Raw genomic sequence first — 21799 nt, 5'->3', positions numbered from 1 at the left:
TCTGTAGAAGAGGGGAACATCCTTTCATCCTTCTTTTGAGGAAGGCTTTCATAAAGGGAGACACGTACATGATTTAGGTGTCCTCACTTAACCCTCCGAGATGTGAAGGCCAGCTAAATGTTCCCACTGAAGAGGGTCATCTACATCTCGCTACCCTTGTTACACACACAGACACACACATACCCAGCAGAGACTGGTTCCTAGACTTGTCGACAGCCACACACACACTACCATTTACACTCGAACACACTCAAGTATGCACCAACGGAGCAACAACACAAATATAGACATAGTTGGGTGACAGTTGAAGGCAGTCAAGCCGACACACGCACGCACACACGCACACACACACACACACACACACACACACACACACACACACACACACACACACACACACACACACACACACACACACACACACACACACACACACTTATATACACACACCCCGCAGTCAGGCCAGCTGCTATGGGCAGAGGAGAGGTTCTGAATGGGAGTGACAGCTGTGGATTCCTCAGACTGAGGGAGGGGGGAAGAGAGATTGGAGATAGAAAGAGTAAGTGAGAGGGATAGTTTGAAAAAGGAATGAGTGAGGGTCAGTGGGAGGTAGAGTGAAAGCAACAATAGTAAAGAAAGAAAGAGAGAGACCAAGAGGCATATTTAGAAGTGAAGTATAGGAGAGGGAACACTAATGATATATTCTTCTTGTCTCTATGTAAAATGCGATGTAGATACCAGACTTATTTCATGCAATAAAGTGGATTGAAATACTTTGATTTCAACTGATACAAAGAAAGGGTTTATGACAGGAAGTAGGACTGGTTTTCAACACACACACACACACACACACACACACACACACACACACACACACACACACACACACACACACACACACACACACACACAAAATGAATTGAATGTAGATAATGCATACAATTAACAAAGTTATGATTTAAATCAATACATATTTGATTTTAGAGTGACTGATGTTTTTTTGGCTCTGGATGTTACACACACAGTTGAGTTCTGTAAAAGTATTGAGGTGTGATGACATAGAGCTCCCAGAGTAACAAGCATGTGATCCTAACTGTCAGTCCCACACTATTCATAGAGATCCTGTGTTGCGCAAGGCAGATTTAGCAACTCTGTAGATTTTTTTTTTTTAGTTAGTGCACCCTTACCTCCTGCACCATTTATGCTACTACAGTAATCACTTTTTTAATGAATCATGCATTTAGCCCTACAGGACACACTTGTTGCAAAACACATTAAGTCAACCTATGACATTCCAGAAGAAGGGATTGTTTGTTAGGGGAAACCTGTGTGTTATCATGAGCTGCTACACCCTACATGGTTAAACAGAAAAATACTCACAGAGCACCACCTACCTACAGAGACTTAAATGCCATGAACAGGAAACCCTGGCAGAGAGGTGTCACATTGGTGCAACCTATTTGATTGACTGGTGGTCGCTGCAGGAACATCGCACCACTACACTTCCCCAAAGCTCAACTATGAATACTGTAGCGTTGCAAATGAGTCAGTCAGCTGAAATGACCCATGCTGGGACATTCTAACTGACCATAGACATAATGTGTGTCTGCACGCAGCTTTATATTAGAGAAAAAACAGTTGACGTTGTTATGTAATGGCACATTTAAAGGAATAGTTTGAGGAATACATTCATCCTCTTAGCTCACCTTAGCTCGCTCAATTGTATGCTAGGCTATAGCAGCATATTTGAATAAAATTGCTTGTAGGTAAAAGTATCAATTGGCAATAGACTGCTTCTTATTCTCATTTGGTGTACAGACATTTTCAATATACTTTTAATGTAAGATTTTTGAAATGTTAACATTGAGGCCATAACAATTAAATGGTTTAATAAAAGATAAATACAACATGCTGTAACATCAAAACAAAACATCTACTTGGCTGGTAGCAGAGGACTGTATTCCAGCTAACAATCATTTCAATATAAAATGTGTTTTTATTTAAATACAATTATTATTGAGGTTTTGCACATATTTAAAGGTGGGGTAGGTAATTTTGGAGAAACCAGCTCGAGTGCGCTAGAATTTGAAAATACACAGCCGGAAAAAATCTGCCACTTCCTTACAGAGCCCCTCCTCCAACACACACGAACGTGCACATGACCAATGAGGGCACGAGATAAGTTTGTGCACAGATGGAAGGCTGACAGGCAGGTAGGCCATCCAGTTATTTTAGCCGGACCGGCTAAAATGATTGGTCATGCTTTTTACAGTATTACGGCTTCCACAGATGACATTTTTTTATGGATTTTTTGTCAAAGCACTTAAGATATTCATTGCTATCGGGATGTTAAGAGCATTCCATGGAATATAACAAAAAGTGTATCCTTACCTACCCCACCTTTAAGAGCCCCTTAAATAAAAAAATAAAAGAGAGTTGATAATTATTATAATTGGCTAAAGGCTTTAATCAAGTTCCTTTGTTTTTTGTAAGTGCCAGCATCAAAACTGTGTTCTGCTAAGAATGATTATTTACGACCGATACATATTCAGAAATGTTTGTTTTTCATGTAACGAATACCAAAAAAGCCAATAAGCGTTTTTTTCCGAAATGATCTGTTATCATTTATACATTTCAATACAGTATAAAGAGAGATGTTAAATTACATTATCCTAAGCCTCAATGTTCTCAGCTTTGGTTCTGTTGTGTGTTTTACTCACAAACAAGGTGTCTAACGTACCTCCATGTATTGCAAAGTTATACTGTATCTATTCTTGGAACTTGTTTTGAATATACAAACAATCACAACTGAATAGACACAATATAACTGGATTGTCAATAGTTTACTCAGTAGTTTTCCATGTCCCTGTAAAGCCTGTTTGTGTGTGTTTGTGTGTGTTGCCTTCAGGGCCACAGTGTTAGTCATTCATCTGACGTGTTAATAGATGTCAAGCCCTCAGCTGTTCACTAAAGCCATACATTGAGAGGAACAGTGATTTGGGAGTGTGCGAGGGATAGAAGCTGCAGTTGTTTTGGTTTGACTGTCCGAGCGTTTAGTCCATTGGGGGAACTTTACTGCCCCGGGGCTCAAGGGCACTGCGGCAGCAGCGTCACAACAGCAGCAGGGGGGGGCAGGGGGAGGAAATGGGAGTCTAAACTCAGCTCTTAAACAGGAAGCCACCCTGGTTCTCTCATTGTTGTGTTTTTATAGACTCAACTTCCTGCAAGCCTGTCCACCCCTGTTACCATGGTTACGATCCCTGTTGTTTATGGGATGGATTGTAAAGATCCGCACTGGAAAAGACTGAGGCTCATCACTGGGCAGAGTGTGACAGATGTGTAATGTTAGGGAAGATACATTGTAGTGCTGAAAGTGTAAAGGCTTGTGCAGTGTTATTTCATTGGCCTGCATTGTTCTTAATGTAGCTTTCATTGTCTTACATTTGAGCGGTTTCATGTGTGCAGTCAGCAGATACCTTCATAGACAAGGTGCTTCTACTAAATGAAATGATGAAATCGACAGCTCAGTGTTGGGACAGGGTCAACAAATAGACACAGAGATAGAAAGAGGCTGGAAGATGAAGAAAGAGAAGGAGTTAAAGAAAAGAGGATGTGGCTGACAGTAAAAAGATGACTGGAGGGGAGTGGAGCTCTCAGTCTAATTATAGCTCCTGCTGTGAGCTGGCCGAGGCAGAAGTGCTACTCGGGGTTTTCACAGAGCCGGATATTGACAAAGACAAACACGGGTATGTGCTTTTGACTTTATTTCTTGTGTCACTGGGTGTGCAGAGCGTTGCTTTTGTGGACTTTAAGAATTTGTGAATGAGAGATGAAACCTGTTGTGTCAAACTCCTTGGAACGTACCGCTGTGGTGGGGCTTTTGAGAATCTGTGAGGCTGATTTGAGCCCAGCGTGGACTAGAGAGAAGTAGAAAGAAACAACTTACTACTTCTGTTAATTATTTATTGTGCTAATTATTTCCTCCTTTGTCCATCTCGTGTGTGTGTGTGTGTGTGTGTGTGTGTGTGTGTGTGTGTGTGTGTGTGTGTGTGTGTGTGTGTGTGTGTGTGTGTGTGTGTGTGTGTGTGTGTGTGTGTGTGTGTGTGTGTGTGTGTGTGTGTGTGTGTGTGTGTGTGTGTGTGTGTGTGTGTGTGTGTGTGTGTGTGTGTGTGTGTGTGTGTGTGTGTGTGTGTGTGTGTGTGTGTGTGTGTGTGTGTGTAAAAGACAACGGCCTCGGATGTTTATGGAAACTTAGTGAGGACTAAGGAAACTGGACCCACGCTGCATTATATATCAACCTTACCCTGTTGCTTCAACAAACACACACACACACTCCTATTCATCTCCGTCTGTGATACACACACACATGCAAACACAATTTAAACATCTACACAAGCATCTGTAACACTCTTATCCTTTACTCTCACGCACATGCTCGTTTACAAAGTGTATCTGCTAATTCATTTGAAAACTAAAAAATCCAGTTTTTAGCATTCACCTCAATTTTTGCCCAAACAGTTGTCATGTGAGCCCTATGCAGTTCTTTAGGAGTTATTTGTTCTTCATTCAGATCCATGAACAGTTCCTGCTTCCATGATTAATAGAGGCAGTACTTGAGTCAACGGTCTTGAAAACAAATTAAAAATGCCCTTTAAGGAGTCATTTTGGTATTTGTTTTACATTTCTAATTCAGGAAGTGAGGGTTATTAACGTCTTGACAATATCCAACTATTAGTTCCATGAATATTTCGTTATTTGCTCTGTTGCAACCCTAACCCCTAACCCTAACCCTAACCCTAACCCTAACCCTAACCCTTCCGTTGGCATTTCCATAATATGGTCTAACCCTAATATATTCATTGCTATTTCACATATAACTAATGTGTTGTTTATACATGTCCTTTTATATTTGTATATGTTATGTAAAGTGTCTTTGAGCATTAGGAAAAGCGCTATAAAAATCCAATGTATTATTATTATTTCTAAATGTAAGACCGCAAGATGCATGAAAATAGAAATACATCTAATAAATCGCTGAATCTAATCTAGATAATGAAAGGTTGTTTTCAAGAATCTTTCTGTTACTTAACTCATTTGCCCAAACGTTCTTGCGTAATGTGGGTCCATGAGAGCTGAGAATCTCACATCAAGCCCTATCATTCCTGCTACTTGTTTTTTTGTTGTTGTTATTTTGGAGATCTGCTTGCTTAAGAAAAGCCAGACGTGAACCTGCGGCTTTGACCCGGCGTTTGTTTGCTTTAAATGAAATGGGAACTGTTTTCTTTGGCAAAGAGCTGGGAAGACATGCCATAAACTTGGATCAGTCATTATTTTGAACACACACATAAACACCCACACACATAGTGATTTGTAATGTGTTCCAAGTAAGTGCAATCTTTTTTGAATTGAATCTACTAGGAAAATATCTGATGTTTTTATTGCAGGGGAAAGATAAGAACGAGACGTGTCGGGTGTAGTTGCAGTTCATTCTATGCAAATAAGCTTTTCAACACACTCACACATAGACATCATAACACAGCTGCATTCTACTCCAAGCAGGAGGAGACATGGATGAAGGGAGTGATGGAGATGGAGTCAAGAGGAGAATGCTTGACTTTCTCAGCAGTGTCAGGTTGTCCAGTCCTTTCCACTCTGTCTCCTGCTAAATCCTTTACCCTTTTTCTTGTCTTGTTATTTTGGTCTGACTTCCCCCTGCCTAAAACAGCCTTCATTTGCATCAGACTTTTATTGTACTCACAGATCCCCCGAGGTAACAACATCTTTATCTCCTGAGAGTATCTTAAGCCTCTAAAAGGTGTCGTGTGATTTTGACACACTGGTGGACACGGTACAGTCAAAACAGAAGCAGCTATATTTGGACCTGTGAGAAGACACTGAGTGGTGGCGTCTGCACAGTGGGTTGTTGACTTTGTACAGCCTGAGTGTCTACACCAGTGGCACTAAGCTCGCTGTCAGCTCCCCTTCATGTAGAGAGAGGGACTTATCTGCAGGTTGATGCAAGATTGCTGACCGACAGGACTTTCTTGTTTTTTTATGATGGTCTGTCCATTGTTTTCCACCAGATTGTGCATTATGGAAAAACTACAAAAGTACAAAACATTCAAAAGTGTTGAAATAGTTGTACAAATTACACTAGAAAAACTCAGTTTAAGAAGCAACAAAGACTCGAGGAGCTATCAACGTCTCTAAGCAACAAAATACAACTTGAATTCATTGTAGCTTTTTTGTTCGCACAGAAGTCAGAAAGCACTAACTCTGGAGATGGAACCCTCGCTCCCTCAGTGCCATTCTAGTTTTTTAGTTCATTATTATTGGGTATTTTCTCCTAGTTTTTTTGCCCTTGTTCTCTTAACCTTCATCCTGTCAACATCTGTCCACATCTGTCCATATAAGGGAATAAAGGGAGTGAGAGATAAAGGAAAATAGAAACAAAGAGAGGGTCAGAAGACCTTTGTATATCCTCGTCTTACCTGTAGAACGAGTCCTGACTAAGCAGATGACAAGTTACAAATAAAAGAATGGAAAGGGGAGGAATCAGTATGAAGGGATTACCTAATGTCTGTCACCTCTGTCAGTCAACACACAAGTACACACACACACACACACACACACACATGCACACACACACACACACACACACACACACACACACACACACACACACACACACACAAGAAAATGCACAATTATTGAATGTAGTCTGTATGGAGAACATGTTCCTAATCTACCTAATCTTTCCGATAAATCAGCAACTTCCCAACGGTCTCTTTAACAACTGCACGCTTTATCTCAGTGTGTCGTTGGTGATTTCCATAATGATGCATTGAAAGACACACACACACACACACACACACACGCACACACACACGCACACGCACACACACACGTGCACACACACACGTGCACACACACACACACACACACACACACACACACACACACACACACACACACAAACACACTGTTTCAAGAGGACTAGACCTGCGGTTACAACAATAACATTTGATAACACAACACAGCACCTGATCCAAAATGACACACCTTGAGCAGCTACAACACTTGAACAGTCTCTCTAATGAACTGTTGTTTACGTTGCTTTAGAGTTACAACAATGTTTTTGTATATAGCAACTCTAGTGAAGTTCTATGAGTCTCTATACCCAATTTCATACGGTGGTCAAAAACAAAAACAAAAATTAATAATTCTATGTACACTCCTTTTGTTGCTGTTGCATACTGGTTTTGAAAATGTATGAAATAATGTCATAATGAAAAACAAACGCCATTTTTATAGAATAAATCTTAAACACATACTAATGTAACTTAATGAAACCTTGCTTTGTTAATGTTATCTCCATTATTTTGCCAAGCAGTTCTGTGTTGTTATAAAGCTAATCTCTTGTCGATTTCAGCGCAGAATAGTTGTGTACAAATTATTACATTATCATCAAGAACATTATCAAGGGAAATTAAGGGACAACTGGTTCTCAAGCCCCGAGAACCAGTGTAAAAAAAACACTACCATCACAGAATATTGTCATCGACTTGGTACTGTGTCTGCACGTGCACGCATGCTTTTGTGTGTTATTCCAGTACATGCCTTCCCAGATTTTTCTTTCTGCTCATGAAAACAGTGCTATTTAAATGCAAGCAACACAAAATCACAACCACAGGGTCAAAATGTGTTATTCTTCCCGGAGTATGGCACGCAGATGTAATGAACCTTGACATAATATCCTTGTTTAACAGAACTAAAAACATTACAGCCTCACATTACTCGGAGAGACCCAGGAGAGGAACACTGTGGAGGGATTAAATGCGGTCGCAGAGGTCCAGAGACCTAACCGCTACACTGTTTCTGGACTTAAAGTCATGTTGGCTACATGGGAACCTTGTTATTATCAGTTATTCTGAAAGACCTCATACATCCACTGACTGGGCAGCAGGGTGGCTCTGTGGTCAGACGGGTTATTTCTCTATTGAAGGACCCAGTTTTATGTACAGCAGAGAGTCATTTGCAAAAGTATTAGAAGACACAGTGTTAAGTGAGAAACCTCTTTATAGCAGTGTTACATTTGTGAAGACAAACTATGACTACATTTGAAGATGAAGCTATTATGAGCGGCACTGACATTAAATACACTGAAATTAGAAGACACGTAATACTCTGTATAATCAGATGAATAAAAAAAGAAGTTTCCATCAAGATAGTCCTCAAATGCCAAGACATTATTAACAACTACAACTTCAAAAGCAGGACTATTGTACTAGTTATGATCAAAACTACCAAGTACAAGGACCACAGGACTAAGACTTAAAACAAATAGGAAAACTGGTGTTTAGTCTATAGGAGAACGCTCTCACCTTTGTTTACATATTAGAGCTCTCCTCAACAAAATACATTCTTAGTTGACTAACATACCAATTCGTTAACTTTAATCAATGATTTACAGAAATGTAAAACTGAGTCTCTTCACAAAGAATCACAAAAAGAAAACCAACATGACCTATTTAAAAAAAGGGGGCACCCATATTACATACTTAATACTATTACTGCTAAATCCTTTTACTCTGCTTTCTCAGCACTTTCATTTACATCCATTTATTTCGGCTTAACTGGAAACTGGAGGTGACATTACTGGGTTACTCTACAAGTGTGTGCTTTCCCCTCGAGAAACAAAAGGCCCTGTGTAGGTAAATGTTGGACTAGTGTATGTTTTGCTATTTATAACCCCTGGGAGGCAAGCATTAGAGACTGGTGTTCCCGACTGTGTGTGTTTGTCTGTACTGTAGCAGCCTTTGTTTCCTTGTATAAGCATGTTCTCCTCTCCTCTTCCTCAGAATAATAGCTTTGTTATTCCTTGCTGTCATTATAGAGAATGTGTGTACATAGCTGCTTGTGTGTGTTTGTGTGTTTGCCAGAGGATTTCTGTCATTCCTGCCACGGCCGGCATTCAGACTGTCTCTGTGAATTCGTACCTCCTAATATGGAGGAGGAGTTTTGACACTGCACACACACGCTGCTGTGTCACATTACCCAAAGCAAGGATGCTAATGAGACCAGTAACTCAAGCTCATTGTGTGTTTCCACAAGTAGAAACAACACACATATCCCTCTTTTGTATTCTATTCTTTTATTTTATATCCCCTTTCAGCCATTTCCAGTGCTGCTGTTGGCATCAGGCCAAGCCCCTCAATGAGTGACATTTACTTCACACACTGCAGCCTGACATCTGAGCGCCAGGCACAGCAGCACGGAGATGATGTCACACCGAGTTATTTCAAGGCCCGCTCTGTGTGTGTTTTAAAGTTTTGGTTTGAGGCAGGTTTGTGCAATAGGTGTTTGCTCAAGCATGTCTTGTGTGTGCAGCTGTGTATGAATGTAACACATGTGGAAGTGTGGAAGTGTTTGCAGGTTTATTGTAGTGTGTGTGTGTGTGTGTGTGTGTGTGTGTGTGTGTGTGTGTGTGTGTGTGTGTGTGTGTGTGTGTGTGTGGTGTGTGTGTGTGTGTGTGTGTGTGTGTGTGTGTGTGTGTGTGTGTGTGTGTGTGTGTGTGTGTGTGTGTGTGTGTGTGTGTGTGTGTGTGTGTGTGTGTGTGTGTGTGTGTGTGTGTGTGTGTGTGTGTGTGTGTGTGTGTGTGTGTGTGTGTGTGTGTGTGTGTGTGTGTGTGTGTGTGTGTGTGTGTGTGTGTGTGTGTGTGTGTGTGTGTGTGTGTCGTGGACAGAAACCACCCTCAGCCTTTTCCCAAGCTGTTCCCTTGCTGGATGAGGCAATATTTCCCATTGACTCAGACATGCAATGCAAATAACCCCAAGAGCATGCAAAACATGTGTGTGTGTGTGTGTGTCAGACGGAGTTAGCGATAGAGTTTCTCACACAAGGAAAATAAAGAAAGAACTTCTCAATTTGTAACTGTTCTCTGTACCAACATGTACATTTCAATTTGATCTCTTAGTTTGATCTGCAGTTTGTAATTGCTGTCAGGAAGTTACTTTGTTGGTTTGAAATCATTTCTGCCAAAGCATTTTAGGCTAATAATGTTGCAAATGTTTGTCATGCATGGTTTTTCTATTACAGAAGGAATACAACAACAAATATATATATTTTTAGAGCTTATATTTTTTACAACTGTTTCATATATTTAAACAAATATTTTTTAAGCACACAATATAAATGAAAAGAAAAATGAATAAACAAGCAACCACTACAGAGGAGGACAACAAAGTGTAAAAAAACAGTTAAGGAGATTTTGGGAATTAAGAAAACATAAAAGTGCCGAAAAGAATCACATTCATCGATTTCCTTTACGTGACAATGGCAGGGATATTATTCTCCATTATTTTCATTCTGAATTGATTGTAATCATGATGACTGAAACATAGTTTACCCAGTAAACTGTCTTGTCTTAAGTAAGGTTTCTCTGTCACAGTATATTCAATTGAAACATAAGTCTACTATGTCAGATAATTCACTGATTTGAACATCTGTCTTCAATTTATTTTAAGTGGTTCTACAACAATAACACAACATTTTGAATGAGCTTTGTCTGCTTATATACTTTTTCTATTAGTTATTTATCACATCATTCTGTTGTACTCAAAACTCTGGTTTGTTTAGCCTCTGTTTACATTGTTTCTCAGAGTGTTGTGTATATCCACCGCTCTTTGTTAGGGATGAATCAAATTGACACCACCCTCTCCTTCTTTCCCCAGACTCCCCGGTAGCAGTGCCGGTGTCGTGTGCGGCCTTGTTTCCCATGGACCTCAGGGTGGGAGAGCGGGGGATGCGCCCTGGATCGGACACGGCGCTCCTCACCCCTCTGCACCCGCCTCTACTCCTCACCCCCTTCTCCCCTCAGCCCCGCACCTCCTTCTCACAACAGCAACTGCACCAGCACATTCGGGTAAATGATGTAAAAGATAACATGCCCTATTAAATCTCTGAATAAAGACCTATTTGTTTGGAAAAGGTCCATAGATTATGTTGCTATAAATAAATGTGTGTTTCTTTTCAGTTTAATATGGAGCAGAGGAGGCGAGAGCAGGAGCACCACGAGAAACAGCATGAGCTTCAGCAGCTAAAGCACAAAGACAAGAGTCAACAGAGTGAGTCACACACTTATTTCACGTTGAGTATGTTACTACGCCTTTCAGTTTACATCTGAAGTTGTAATTTAATATCCACTGCGTGCTATATAAAGCTATTTCCATGGTTTTAAAAGTAATTATGGCCCAGAGTGCTAATCTTAACTTAAGAGGAAAGTCCCTGTAAGAGATCATGTTCATCTTTATTTAACGGTGTTACTCCACTTTCAACTCGCTTTGCTTTGAGATGAGACCTAAATATAACCTGACAAGTGGAGCTACAACAGTGGAGTTAAATTTAGCGCTAGGTCTGGGCAAATAATGTCACTGGGTCAATATTGACTTGATCACTCCTAGCACCTCCTGTCACCTCCGTGTGCACACAACGGCACACACAGAAATTGCAGCAAACATAAAATCCCTTCCGCACTGACATTTCCGGGAACATTTCCTGCTTGGGGTCATTTGTGAATAAGAGCAGGTATTCATATTCAGAGAAATCCTGTACTGCCAATTTCCCACCTCAAGACCTGGTAACCTCAGCCAGTACAATAAAACAGTAACATTACAGAGACTTGCACTTAAAGGTCTACGTCTCTGTCACATGGAGCAAAGCAAACCAATCACAACATGCCAGTACTTGTTAATTGTCTTATGTTGAAATAAATAAATTACAAGAGTATTGCTAGCCATGTTCCTGAAAGTAATAAGAGACAGCTTCCTTAGTCACTGCTGAGTCTCGCATTGGCCTGTTGGCCATTGGCCCGTTGGCCATTGGCCCTTATTGAGAGATGCAGACTACAAATCAACAATCAAACCAATTTAACATGATCTTGTGCTGACATGTCGTCAGCCATCTAGCATTGGCCATACATACACATACATCTAGTCTTCTCCTTCTCTTTCTTCTTTTTCTTCTTCTACTACTACTTTTCTTCTAATGATTTGTATTACAGACTTCTACTGGTTGTATTGCCATGGCATGTGTTGAAAGGCACATGAAGGAAATGTTCCTGAATATAGGGCATCTGTGAGTAGTGGAAATCCCCAACACTGCCTTAGAGGTGATCCCAGTCCCAGATAGAGGCTTCAGAGATGGCAGTGACCTAACCCTTCATCCCACACTAATGTATCCATACTCTGCATAAGCTCTCCTAAGTATTGTTCTTGTGATCTTTGACCTATATGTTATAACTGTGATGAAGCAGTAGGTGTGTCCTTCGTCTGAGTGTGTGTTTTTGATTGACAGGTGCAGTCGCTAGTTCCCTGGTGAAACAGAAGCTGCAGGAAGTGATTCTTAAGAAGCAGAAACAGGCGCTGGAGAGAACAACCTCCAACACGCTGAATGGAACTCCTATTGCTTACAGGTAACACACAATGCATATAAACTGAGCACCAAGGGGAATTATCAAAACACTACACACAAATACATCATGAACACATTGATTATAAAACATGTCTAAATCTACACTCCACACTCTGATCATTCTTAAATTGCCCTTTGATTCCTTGTCAACTCTAAAATCTGGATTTAAAGTTAGATTTTTCACTTGGAAAGTACTTGGATTTTTGCCTATATCTGATGCGCCTGCATTTTGCAACTTGTTTTAGGTGATTGCCAATACTGATACAAATATACATACTTTTTTTTTTCCACCTAATTGCAGAGAACAGGAATTCTCACTTTTCAAAATATACACTTTCACTGAACAAATACAGAAAAACAACCTAAACGTAGGTAAAATTAAGACATGCTACAATTATTTGTATGTAACAAACCAAAGGCACTGCTCATGTTTGGCCAATATTGATATTTCATCTTCTACCAACGACTTGCTCATATCCTCATGCCCCCCCCGTTTTTACGCCCTAATGGTTGTATGTTCAATTGTGTGCGTTCCTTGTGTTTTCAGAAAGCTGGGCCCAGACCCCAGTTTGTCCTCCCAGGGTCCGGGCTCCTCTCCATCTCAGCCTTCTGAGGGATCAGAACGGACGCCACTGCGCAGAGCAGGTAAACATCTAACATCCAACCGTCACTGTGACTGAATCAGACTCATTCAGATGTTCAGGATAGAAATGAAAAAAGTATGAATTGAAAATGTTATTCTTTATTCAAATGGAAAATCTCGGTCTTTCCCAACCAACTTGTTACTGTGTTTGAACAGTTGTTTAGGAACCTTTCGTCCCACTCCCTACTTCATACAAAAGGGTTGCAGCATTGATAAACTAACCAAAATACAAGACACATTTTTCTTGTGTAATCACAGCCTGTCATCTTTTTTGGGTCAACTTTATGGTTGGCAAGAAATTGCATGAAGTAACATTCCCCCTGTTGCTTTAATTTGTTTAGCGTCGGAGCCCAATCTGAAGGTGAAACACAAGCTGAAGAAACACCTAAACACACGCAAGAGCCCGCTCACCCGCAAAGAGAGCGCCCCTGCCACTGTGAGGCACCGAGTGCCTGACACACTGGGTAAATAGACTCACACACATCTGAGTGCTGATGCATGAATGTTATTTCATACTGTGTTATTCAGTGACTTTTCATTTTTTCCTCCTATTATTTTAAGAAATGATTTGCTGATCTGATCAAATGTAATGTAATGGAAATATGATAAAGATGCAGAACCATATTGTCCACACCGCCTGTCTCCCTGCAGACTCGTCCCCCAGCAGCAGCAGCACTCCGGCCTCCGGCTGCAGCTCCCCCAACGACAGCCTGCCCCATGAGAACGGGATGCTGCCCTCTGCAGGCGGCCTCTCGCATGAGGTGAGCAGCAAACATGTTGTTGTTAATACAATAAAACCAACTAAAACACAGTGATGGACAGTAACTAAGTATATTCACTCAAGTATTGTACTGAAGTTCCAATTTGAGGTACTTTACTTGAGTGTTTTCTTTCCATGCCACTAAATACTTATACTCCTACAATTCAAAGGATAATGATGTACATGTACTGCACTACATTTATCTTACAGCTGTATTTACTAGTTACTTTAATAATTAAGACTTTTTGCATAAAAAACTAAACATTTTTGTTATGTATTTAAATATCCAACAGTTTATACAGTTAAAGCTACATGATTAGACATATGATCAATTGGCAGACTGAGTTGTAGCTTATTGGAATCTATTTACATTTAGGTCTTTTTTTGCATTAAGTACATTTTGCAGATTATGCTTAATTACTTTTACTTAAGTAACATATTAAATGCAGGATCTTTAATTGTAACAGAGTATTTTTACACTGTGATATTAGTACTTTTACTTAATACCAAAAAGTCCATTCGTATAGTGTTAGAAGATAAAGTCATCTTCATCTGAGTCAGATGCATCCTGCTCTCAGTTTCTCCTTGCCTATTTTAGTTTACATTTGTAGGCAGTTAGTACTGCAGAGTACACCTCGAAACATTGCATTTACTTATGATTCTTTACCGGAAACAAGAAAGGTACATCACCCAAATAGAAGTTTCTCTTTAAATAGTTATGAAATCAGAGGAAATGGATAGATAAAAAGACAAATCTAATAATCTGACAGACTCTTTTTAAACTTTTACACGGTTTGATCATGCCAATGAGCTGCACCCAGATGCTGACTAATGAAATGTTTAAAACAACGACATTGGAGCACATTGAGTTTGTCAGCTGTTCATACATTATTCATGTAATCACAACCAGTCAACCTGCTGTGTCACACCTGCCGCAGATTGCTGACTCGTCATTCTACAGTGTCGAGACAGCACACCCCTTTCAATGCAATAGGCTTTATAACATGACATTTGACATGTGTGGCCACGTTATTAAACAAGTTAATGGAGCAATATGGCCAAATACTTATTTAATGCTTTAAACAATAAAAACTAAATGTATAATGAGAAGTTTAAATTGAATATTTCTTTATTTTAAGATTTTATAATGTTTACCTTTACAGTTTAGTGTAACATGATTTAAATGTAATTATTTAAATTAGTTTAACATCTTTTTTATAGGATACATAACCAGCTCATGTCTTTAATGCTAAGTTTGGATTTGAAGATAAAGGTGCTATGTTGGATGTTTGTCATCTACAGGCGCAGAGGCTGCTGCTAAGAGACGGCACTCTGGCTAACTTCACCATCCAGAGTCCCTCCACCCTGCCCACCATCACACTGGGACTGCCAGCCAATGCCAGGGTAAACACTCAACTGAAACTAATGCGTATAGTTGTTTCGTAAAAGTGATTTATTTCATGATATTTTTACGAGACTAACGCAGTGATCTGCTCCATTTAAGGTTCGGATACTACAGGCAAAACAATGTTTTTTCCAACACAAATCCATTAAGCCACGCATTTAAAAAATGTTCTTAAATTCTTCATTCACAAATTTGAGAGTCTCAGTCTCAGTCCCAGACCAACTGTAGATAGTCCATCAAAGCTCAAATCAGGAAGTTATCTGTTGCTATAAAAGCTGTTTATCTGTGTGTGCAGGCTGAAGGACAGATGTCCTCTCTCAGGCTGGGCCGGGTGCCCGTAGTTACAGCAGGGGGCTCAACGGTCTACCTCCCCCTGAGCAGAGAGGACCAGGCTGGGCAGCTGAACCCTCATCTGCCTGTCATCATCCTGGAGTCCTCGGGACTGGTACACACTCCGCTTCTCACAGGTGAGACAACACACACACATACTGTACAGTCTACTGCACACCAAATACTGTATGTATACTGCCAGAAGCTCACCAGTTTAGGATGTTGAAACTCTGATAAGGAAACAATATGTTTGCATTCTATAACAGATGTTAATATCAGAGTAGGATTAAGTGCACACGAAAAATATACAATACAAAATGTTAATAGCCACAAAGGGAAAGTTATAGATGAGTCTACTCTCACTATTGTCTCAGGTTTTAGAGCACTGTCTAGTGGTTACTAGTGGTAACTACTTTTTGACAAAGCAACACATAAGTAAAATGATCTGTTATATTTTGAAATAAATGATATTGAAAGGTAAATAAAGAAGATTAAATTCAATTGATTTACAAGGCAGCAGGTGCAATTTGTACATTGCTATAGCTATTGGTTGTTCATGTCTGTGTACCTACATGTTACTCTGTTTCCATTTGCAGAAACTGATTTGGTTTCTTCTCCTTTTTGTCTTGGACCAGTTCAAGGCTTAGACTCCGTCCCACTACAGTTCGCCCCCCAGTTAGATCACATGGCCTCCGGAGGCGCTCATCCTCACAAGCCCCTGAGCCGAACACGCTCGGAGCCCCTCCCCCAGAGCACGCGGACCCTTCACTCACATCTCCTCCAACAGCAGCACAACACACAACTACTGGAGAGGCTATCTCACCTGGGCAAGGTATGGAGTTGTGAATACACAAACTCATGAAGAATAATCAAAAAAACGTTTTAAGAAATAGTCTTTATTGTCCCAGAGGGTAATTTGTTTTCACACCTTTTACAAATTCCATACAGAAATACATAAAACATACACATGGTCAAATCTACACATATAAATGAATGTCCCTCACACTTGCACTCACACACATTAGGCAAGGCAAGGCAAAGCAAGTTGATTTATACAGCACCTTTCAACACAAGGCATTTCAAAGTGCTTTTCAAAAATGACGACATTAAGAGCATTAAGAAACATATTATAAAATGATATCTGGAAACACTCTTTTAAAAGCAATGATATAAAATGACATTTAAAAACACTCATTTAAAAGCAAAGATAAAAAGCAAAGATAATAAAAGTTACAGTGCAGTGTAAGATATGAATATATCAATTAAAAGCAGCGGCAAAAAGAAAAGTCTTCAGCCTGGATTTAAAAGTAGTCAGAGTTGCAGCGGACCTGCAGGTTTCTGGGAGTTTGTTCCAGATATTTGGAGCATAATAACTGAACGCTGCTTTACCATGTTTAGTTCTGACTCTGGGGACAGAAAGCTGACCAGTCCCAGAAGACCTGAGAGTTCTGGATGGTTCATAATTTAGCAGTAGGTCAGAAATGTATTTTGGGCCTAAACCATTCAAAGCTTTATAAACCAGCAGCAGTATTTTGAAATCTATTCTTTGACACACATTAAGATATCTTCAGAGGGTCCTGTATGACCCGATGGCATTAATGGGAAATGTGTTTGGAAGGGGCTCTGATCATATCTGAGTTATTCGTAGGGACTGGGAGGCAAATTAATAATGTTCTAATTGTAACCCTTTAACTGGCAGTTTGTTTACATATATCACTGTGGTTATTGGTTACAAATAAAATATGTTATAAATATGAAATGCCAGTATTGTAATTGGGAACAAATCTGAAAATGGCTGACTATAAGTTTGAAGCCAGGACTCTGTACTGAAAGACAGTAACAATAAAATGCATAATTGTTATGCTGCAATAACCTTGGGATTCAAAGTTGTGGTTTCGGTAATAGGGCCACACAGATTATTATAGACTTATTTAAGGAACTATGATTGAACTTTCAAAATAGAACGAACAACTCAAACTCTTGCCAACATGTGCGCCTTAAACTTTAACACAGCGATGATATATCCTGAATATTGCCTTTTAGACTGCCTTTGCTTTGCTTTGTCTTTTGAAGGAATTGTTAACTGTTTTTGAAAGTGTTATTTAAATAAAATGTTCCTTTTTTCAATCTGTAGCTGATGTCTGAGTCCAGCGAGAAGCCCCGGCTGCATCAGATCCCCTCTGAGGACATGGACTCAGAGGACGGCGGAGAGACGTCGCCCACAGAGCCAACCTATCAGAGCAGAGTGAGGGCGGAGTCCCTGAGGGAGGCGGAGTCAACAGCATCCAAGAGCCAGGAAGAGCAACTGAACCTGCAACATGCACTCATACTCAACCAGGTTAGTATCTCATGAGATACACAGAAATGAAACTCCACCTGCTCTTCATCAAACTGTCCTGTAGGTGGCAGCCTAACACCAACATGATCCTCTTCCATGGTTCTGTGGTTTGACAAGCACTCATTACATCAAAGTGGTTATTTCAGCATGGTATGGATACAGGTTACTGTTACTCTTTCATAAAATGTGTCAGTCACTGATCAGACAAACCACAGAGTGAGGAATCAGGCTTTGTTGGAAGCGAGTGAATAGTTTTAGTAACCTGTTTTCAAGGGAGAAAAATGACTTCCAGATTCAGAGCAACTTGATATTGACAGACCCAGACTGCTCGATGGAGCAGGTCAGATCAGAGCGGCTGAATAAAACCATCTGAGATTTTATTGACATTAAGCTGGAGGGAGTTCTGTGGCTTCCAGCACTGTATATCAGTCTTGAATACAGATCACTTAGAGAGCCATGTACAGCTGCATGCCACATGTGTAGCGATGGAACTCAATGTTATCCTCATAACATTCAGAGGTGGCCAAACCTTCAGATTTTTGGCCATACAGAAATATGTAAGGCGTCATTGGCCTAGCATTAGTAAATACATAGTTCTGTACCATTATCACTAGAAGGAATTTGTGTTTTTAGACACAAACAACCCATTTATCATAGAAATGTATAAAAGTGTCCATCAACATTTCTATGCAGCGCTTACAGACAGGTGAATATTTCACATTAGTATTTTATTGGTGTGCCCACATACTTATAAGTGTTTCTGTATCTGCTGCTGTTAGAATCAATTTACATTTAAATAATGTAATACTTTTGAACTCTAATACCGTGCATAGTCTAAGAGGCCACACAAAGTTAAGTTAAAACACAAATGATCAAATATTGGTTTCTGTGCCAGAAAGCAAGACAGAGATCATTTCACTTAATAAAGTCCACATTTAGTTTAAAACCTACATATGAATGTGGCCACTCCAGGCTAAGAAGAACAACGTTTTAACTGTTTCTGTTATACACTTTCATATTAACTGTATCTCGTTTTATTTTTATGTTATTAAGTTATATTTTTATTTATGACTTGATTCTTTTTCATCTGTATCACGCTTGCTCTTCTTGTAGTCGTTGCTGTGGGAGCAGCAGAAGCAGCTGCAGCAGCTGCATCGACAGATGGAGACCCTGGCAGTGCCCATGTTACGCGGCGGTGGGGGGGTTGGCAGTGGGTTGGGGGTCCATCGCCCCCTGTCACGTACACAGTCGTCCCCGGCCTCCACCTGTCTCACTCTGCCTGAGAAAACCCTGAGCCTGGCTGCACAGGAGACCAGCAGCAAAACACGCTTCACCACCGGTGAGTCACATATGTTAATATGGTAATAAAATATTTTCTTAAATATATTTAAATCTGGGTGACCCTATGGCTCAGGGGTTTAATCACATATTAGATAACTGCATTCATGGTGCAAATCTGGACGTTGTAGCTTGTTTTTACCCATCCTAAAAAAATGATGTCCCAAATAATTATCTCAATAATAATAATAATGACAAATAAATACATTTGATTTTGTTCTGAAAAAAATATGCTTTGAATGCCAAAGAATATGCTAAACTATAAATATATAGGAAATAATGTCACCTATCGCAACTTCAATATACTCTATATTGCTTGTACAAAATGAATGTGGAAATGAATTCAGATTTTGTGTGTGTGCAGGCCTGGTTTATGATTCTCAGATGCTGAAGCACCAGTGTACATGTGGAGACAACAGCAGTCACCCAGAGCATGCTGGGAGGATACAGAGCATCTGGTCCAGACTGCAGGAGAGAGGCCTGAGGGGGCAGTGTGAGGTACGACAAGAAACTTCTTAGAAAATCTAATTGTATATATCTGTCTGAAAATAGAGAGGTTGAAAGATAATCTTGCTTTCTGTCTAGTTTAACATTATTACTTTGACATCATTGATATGCATAATATGATGGCTTATGTTATGTCACGTTTATATTACTAACCTCAACCTCAACTGTTGTGTTCATACAGACTATTCGTGGTCGCAAAGCCACTCTGGAGGAGCTGCAGTCGGTCCACACTGAGCGCCACGTGTTGCTCTACGGCACCAACCCGCTCAACAGGCTCAAACTGGACAACCGCAAACTGGCCGGTACGCAGACCCTCACACTGATACTTCATGTCTTAATGTGTTAGTAACTAGTGCCTCACTTCCCAGACAGTGCTCTGATGAACGATAAAGGATTCATATTATTAAAATATTATATTATTATTATTATCCATCAGACTCTTACCTTTTTATTCTTTATACTAACAAAACAACATTAAAGAATAATTGATCATGAAATATTATCGATTAAGCTGAAACCATTCTTGAGTAAGTAGATACAAAATTGTAGGTAAAAATATGCTTTACCTTAACAATGCATACATGCATTGTATTATACAATCCAGTAATATAATATATATAATTATAGAATTGGCTGTTGTGCCGAATTAGTATATATACTTTTTGTACTTCGAGAATGTTGTCTTAACTAAGAGTATGAATGCAGTACTTTATTCACAACTGTCTTCTTGACATAAAACAATAATGTAGAAAACCATAAAATAAATAAATGAGAAAGTCTGAATACACTTAAAATGTTTTCTGTTTCTGTTTCTCAGGAATCCTCTCTCAAAGGATGTTTGTGATGTTACCATGTGGGGGAGTAGGGGTAAGAGAAAACACACACACACATGCACACACACACACACACACACTCACACTCACACTCACACTCACACTCACTCACACTCACACTCACACTCACACTCACACACTCACACACACTCACACTAGGGCTGCTCAATTAATCGTATTTTAATCGCAATTACGATTTTGGCTTGCAACGATTATGAAAATCTTCTTGGTTTTTCAGTTGAATTATACTTAAAGTTCAGGGTAATCAACTGTTAAAAACATACTGCTCACATTTTTTTTTCAATAAATTGATGTTTTCAAAGTAAATGGATACACACTCACACTCACACACACACTCACACTCACACTCACACTCACACACACACTCACACTCACACTCACTCACTCACTCACACTCACACACACACTCACACACACACTCACACTCACACTCACACTCACACTCACACTCACACTCACACTCACACTCACACTCACACACTCACACACACTCACACGCACACTCACACACACACTCACACTCACACTCACACTCACACACACACTCACACTCACTCACTCACTCACACTCACACACACACTCACACTCACACTCACACTCACACTCACACACACACTCACACATCACACGCACCCTACACACTCACCACTCACCTCACACTCACACTCCCACTCATCACCTCACACCTCCTCACACTCACACTCCATCACAGCTCACACTCACTCACACTCACACCTCCCACTCACACCACTCACACACACACACACACACACACACACACACACACTTCACCTCACACACTCAACACTCACACTCACACTCACAATCACAATCACACTCACTCACAGTACTCCACACTCACACACAACACACACACACACACACACACACACACACACATACACACACACACACACACTCACACACACACAACACACACACACATATGAATCTATTTTTGATCATACTGTTATTCTCAAAGCTCTTAATGAAAAGCTATGCAAAACTGCATTGATGAAATGAGATATTTCTCAAAGCAAAGCAACAGAGAGAAGAAACAGACAGGAAAGGAAAGAGGAAAAGAGAGTTGGCTTATGTTTGGCTGACAGTCCGTGTCGGACCATGACAACTCCGAACTAATGAGAGCAACAT

General features: G+C 40.1%; 1 protein-coding gene across 6 annotated transcripts in view; it reads left to right on the top strand.

The window, feature by feature from the left end:
• hdac7a (histone deacetylase 7a) overlaps nt 1–21799 on the top strand; it is an 81854-nt gene that overhangs the window by 45022 nt on the left and 15033 nt on the right. For 5 of the 6 annotated variants that reach the window (XM_034145096.1, XM_034145094.1, XM_034145097.1 and 2 more), the window contains 14 exons: nt 10734–10924; nt 11036–11126; nt 12355–12472; nt 13019–13116; nt 13456–13578; nt 13766–13875; nt 15177–15278; nt 15575–15746; nt 16245–16441; nt 17744–17947; nt 19061–19286; nt 19650–19783; nt 19974–20094; nt 20610–20659. In XM_034145096.1, the coding sequence (XP_034000987.1) occupies nt 10734–10924; nt 11036–11126; nt 12355–12472; nt 13019–13116; nt 13456–13578; nt 13766–13875; nt 15177–15278; nt 15575–15746; nt 16245–16441; nt 17744–17947; nt 19061–19286; nt 19650–19783; nt 19974–20094; nt 20610–20659 (1937 nt within the window). Of the gene's footprint in view, nt 1–3691; nt 3747–10733; nt 10925–11035; nt 11127–12354; nt 12473–13018; nt 13117–13455; nt 13579–13765; nt 13876–15176; nt 15279–15574; nt 15747–16244; nt 16442–17743; nt 17948–19060; nt 19287–19649; nt 19784–19973; nt 20095–20609; nt 20660–21799 lie in introns of those variants that run through there. The other variant, XM_034145099.1, reaches the window with a different exon arrangement.

Source organism: Trematomus bernacchii, unplaced genomic scaffold (genome assembly GCF_902827165.1).
Source record: "Trematomus bernacchii unplaced genomic scaffold, fTreBer1.1, whole genome shotgun sequence".
In the NCBI taxonomy this organism is placed as follows: Eukaryota; Metazoa; Chordata; class Actinopteri; order Perciformes; family Nototheniidae; genus Trematomus; species Trematomus bernacchii.
The sequence above is the reverse complement of the archived record's forward strand: the minus strand, read 5'-3'. Positions and strand labels throughout refer to the sequence as shown.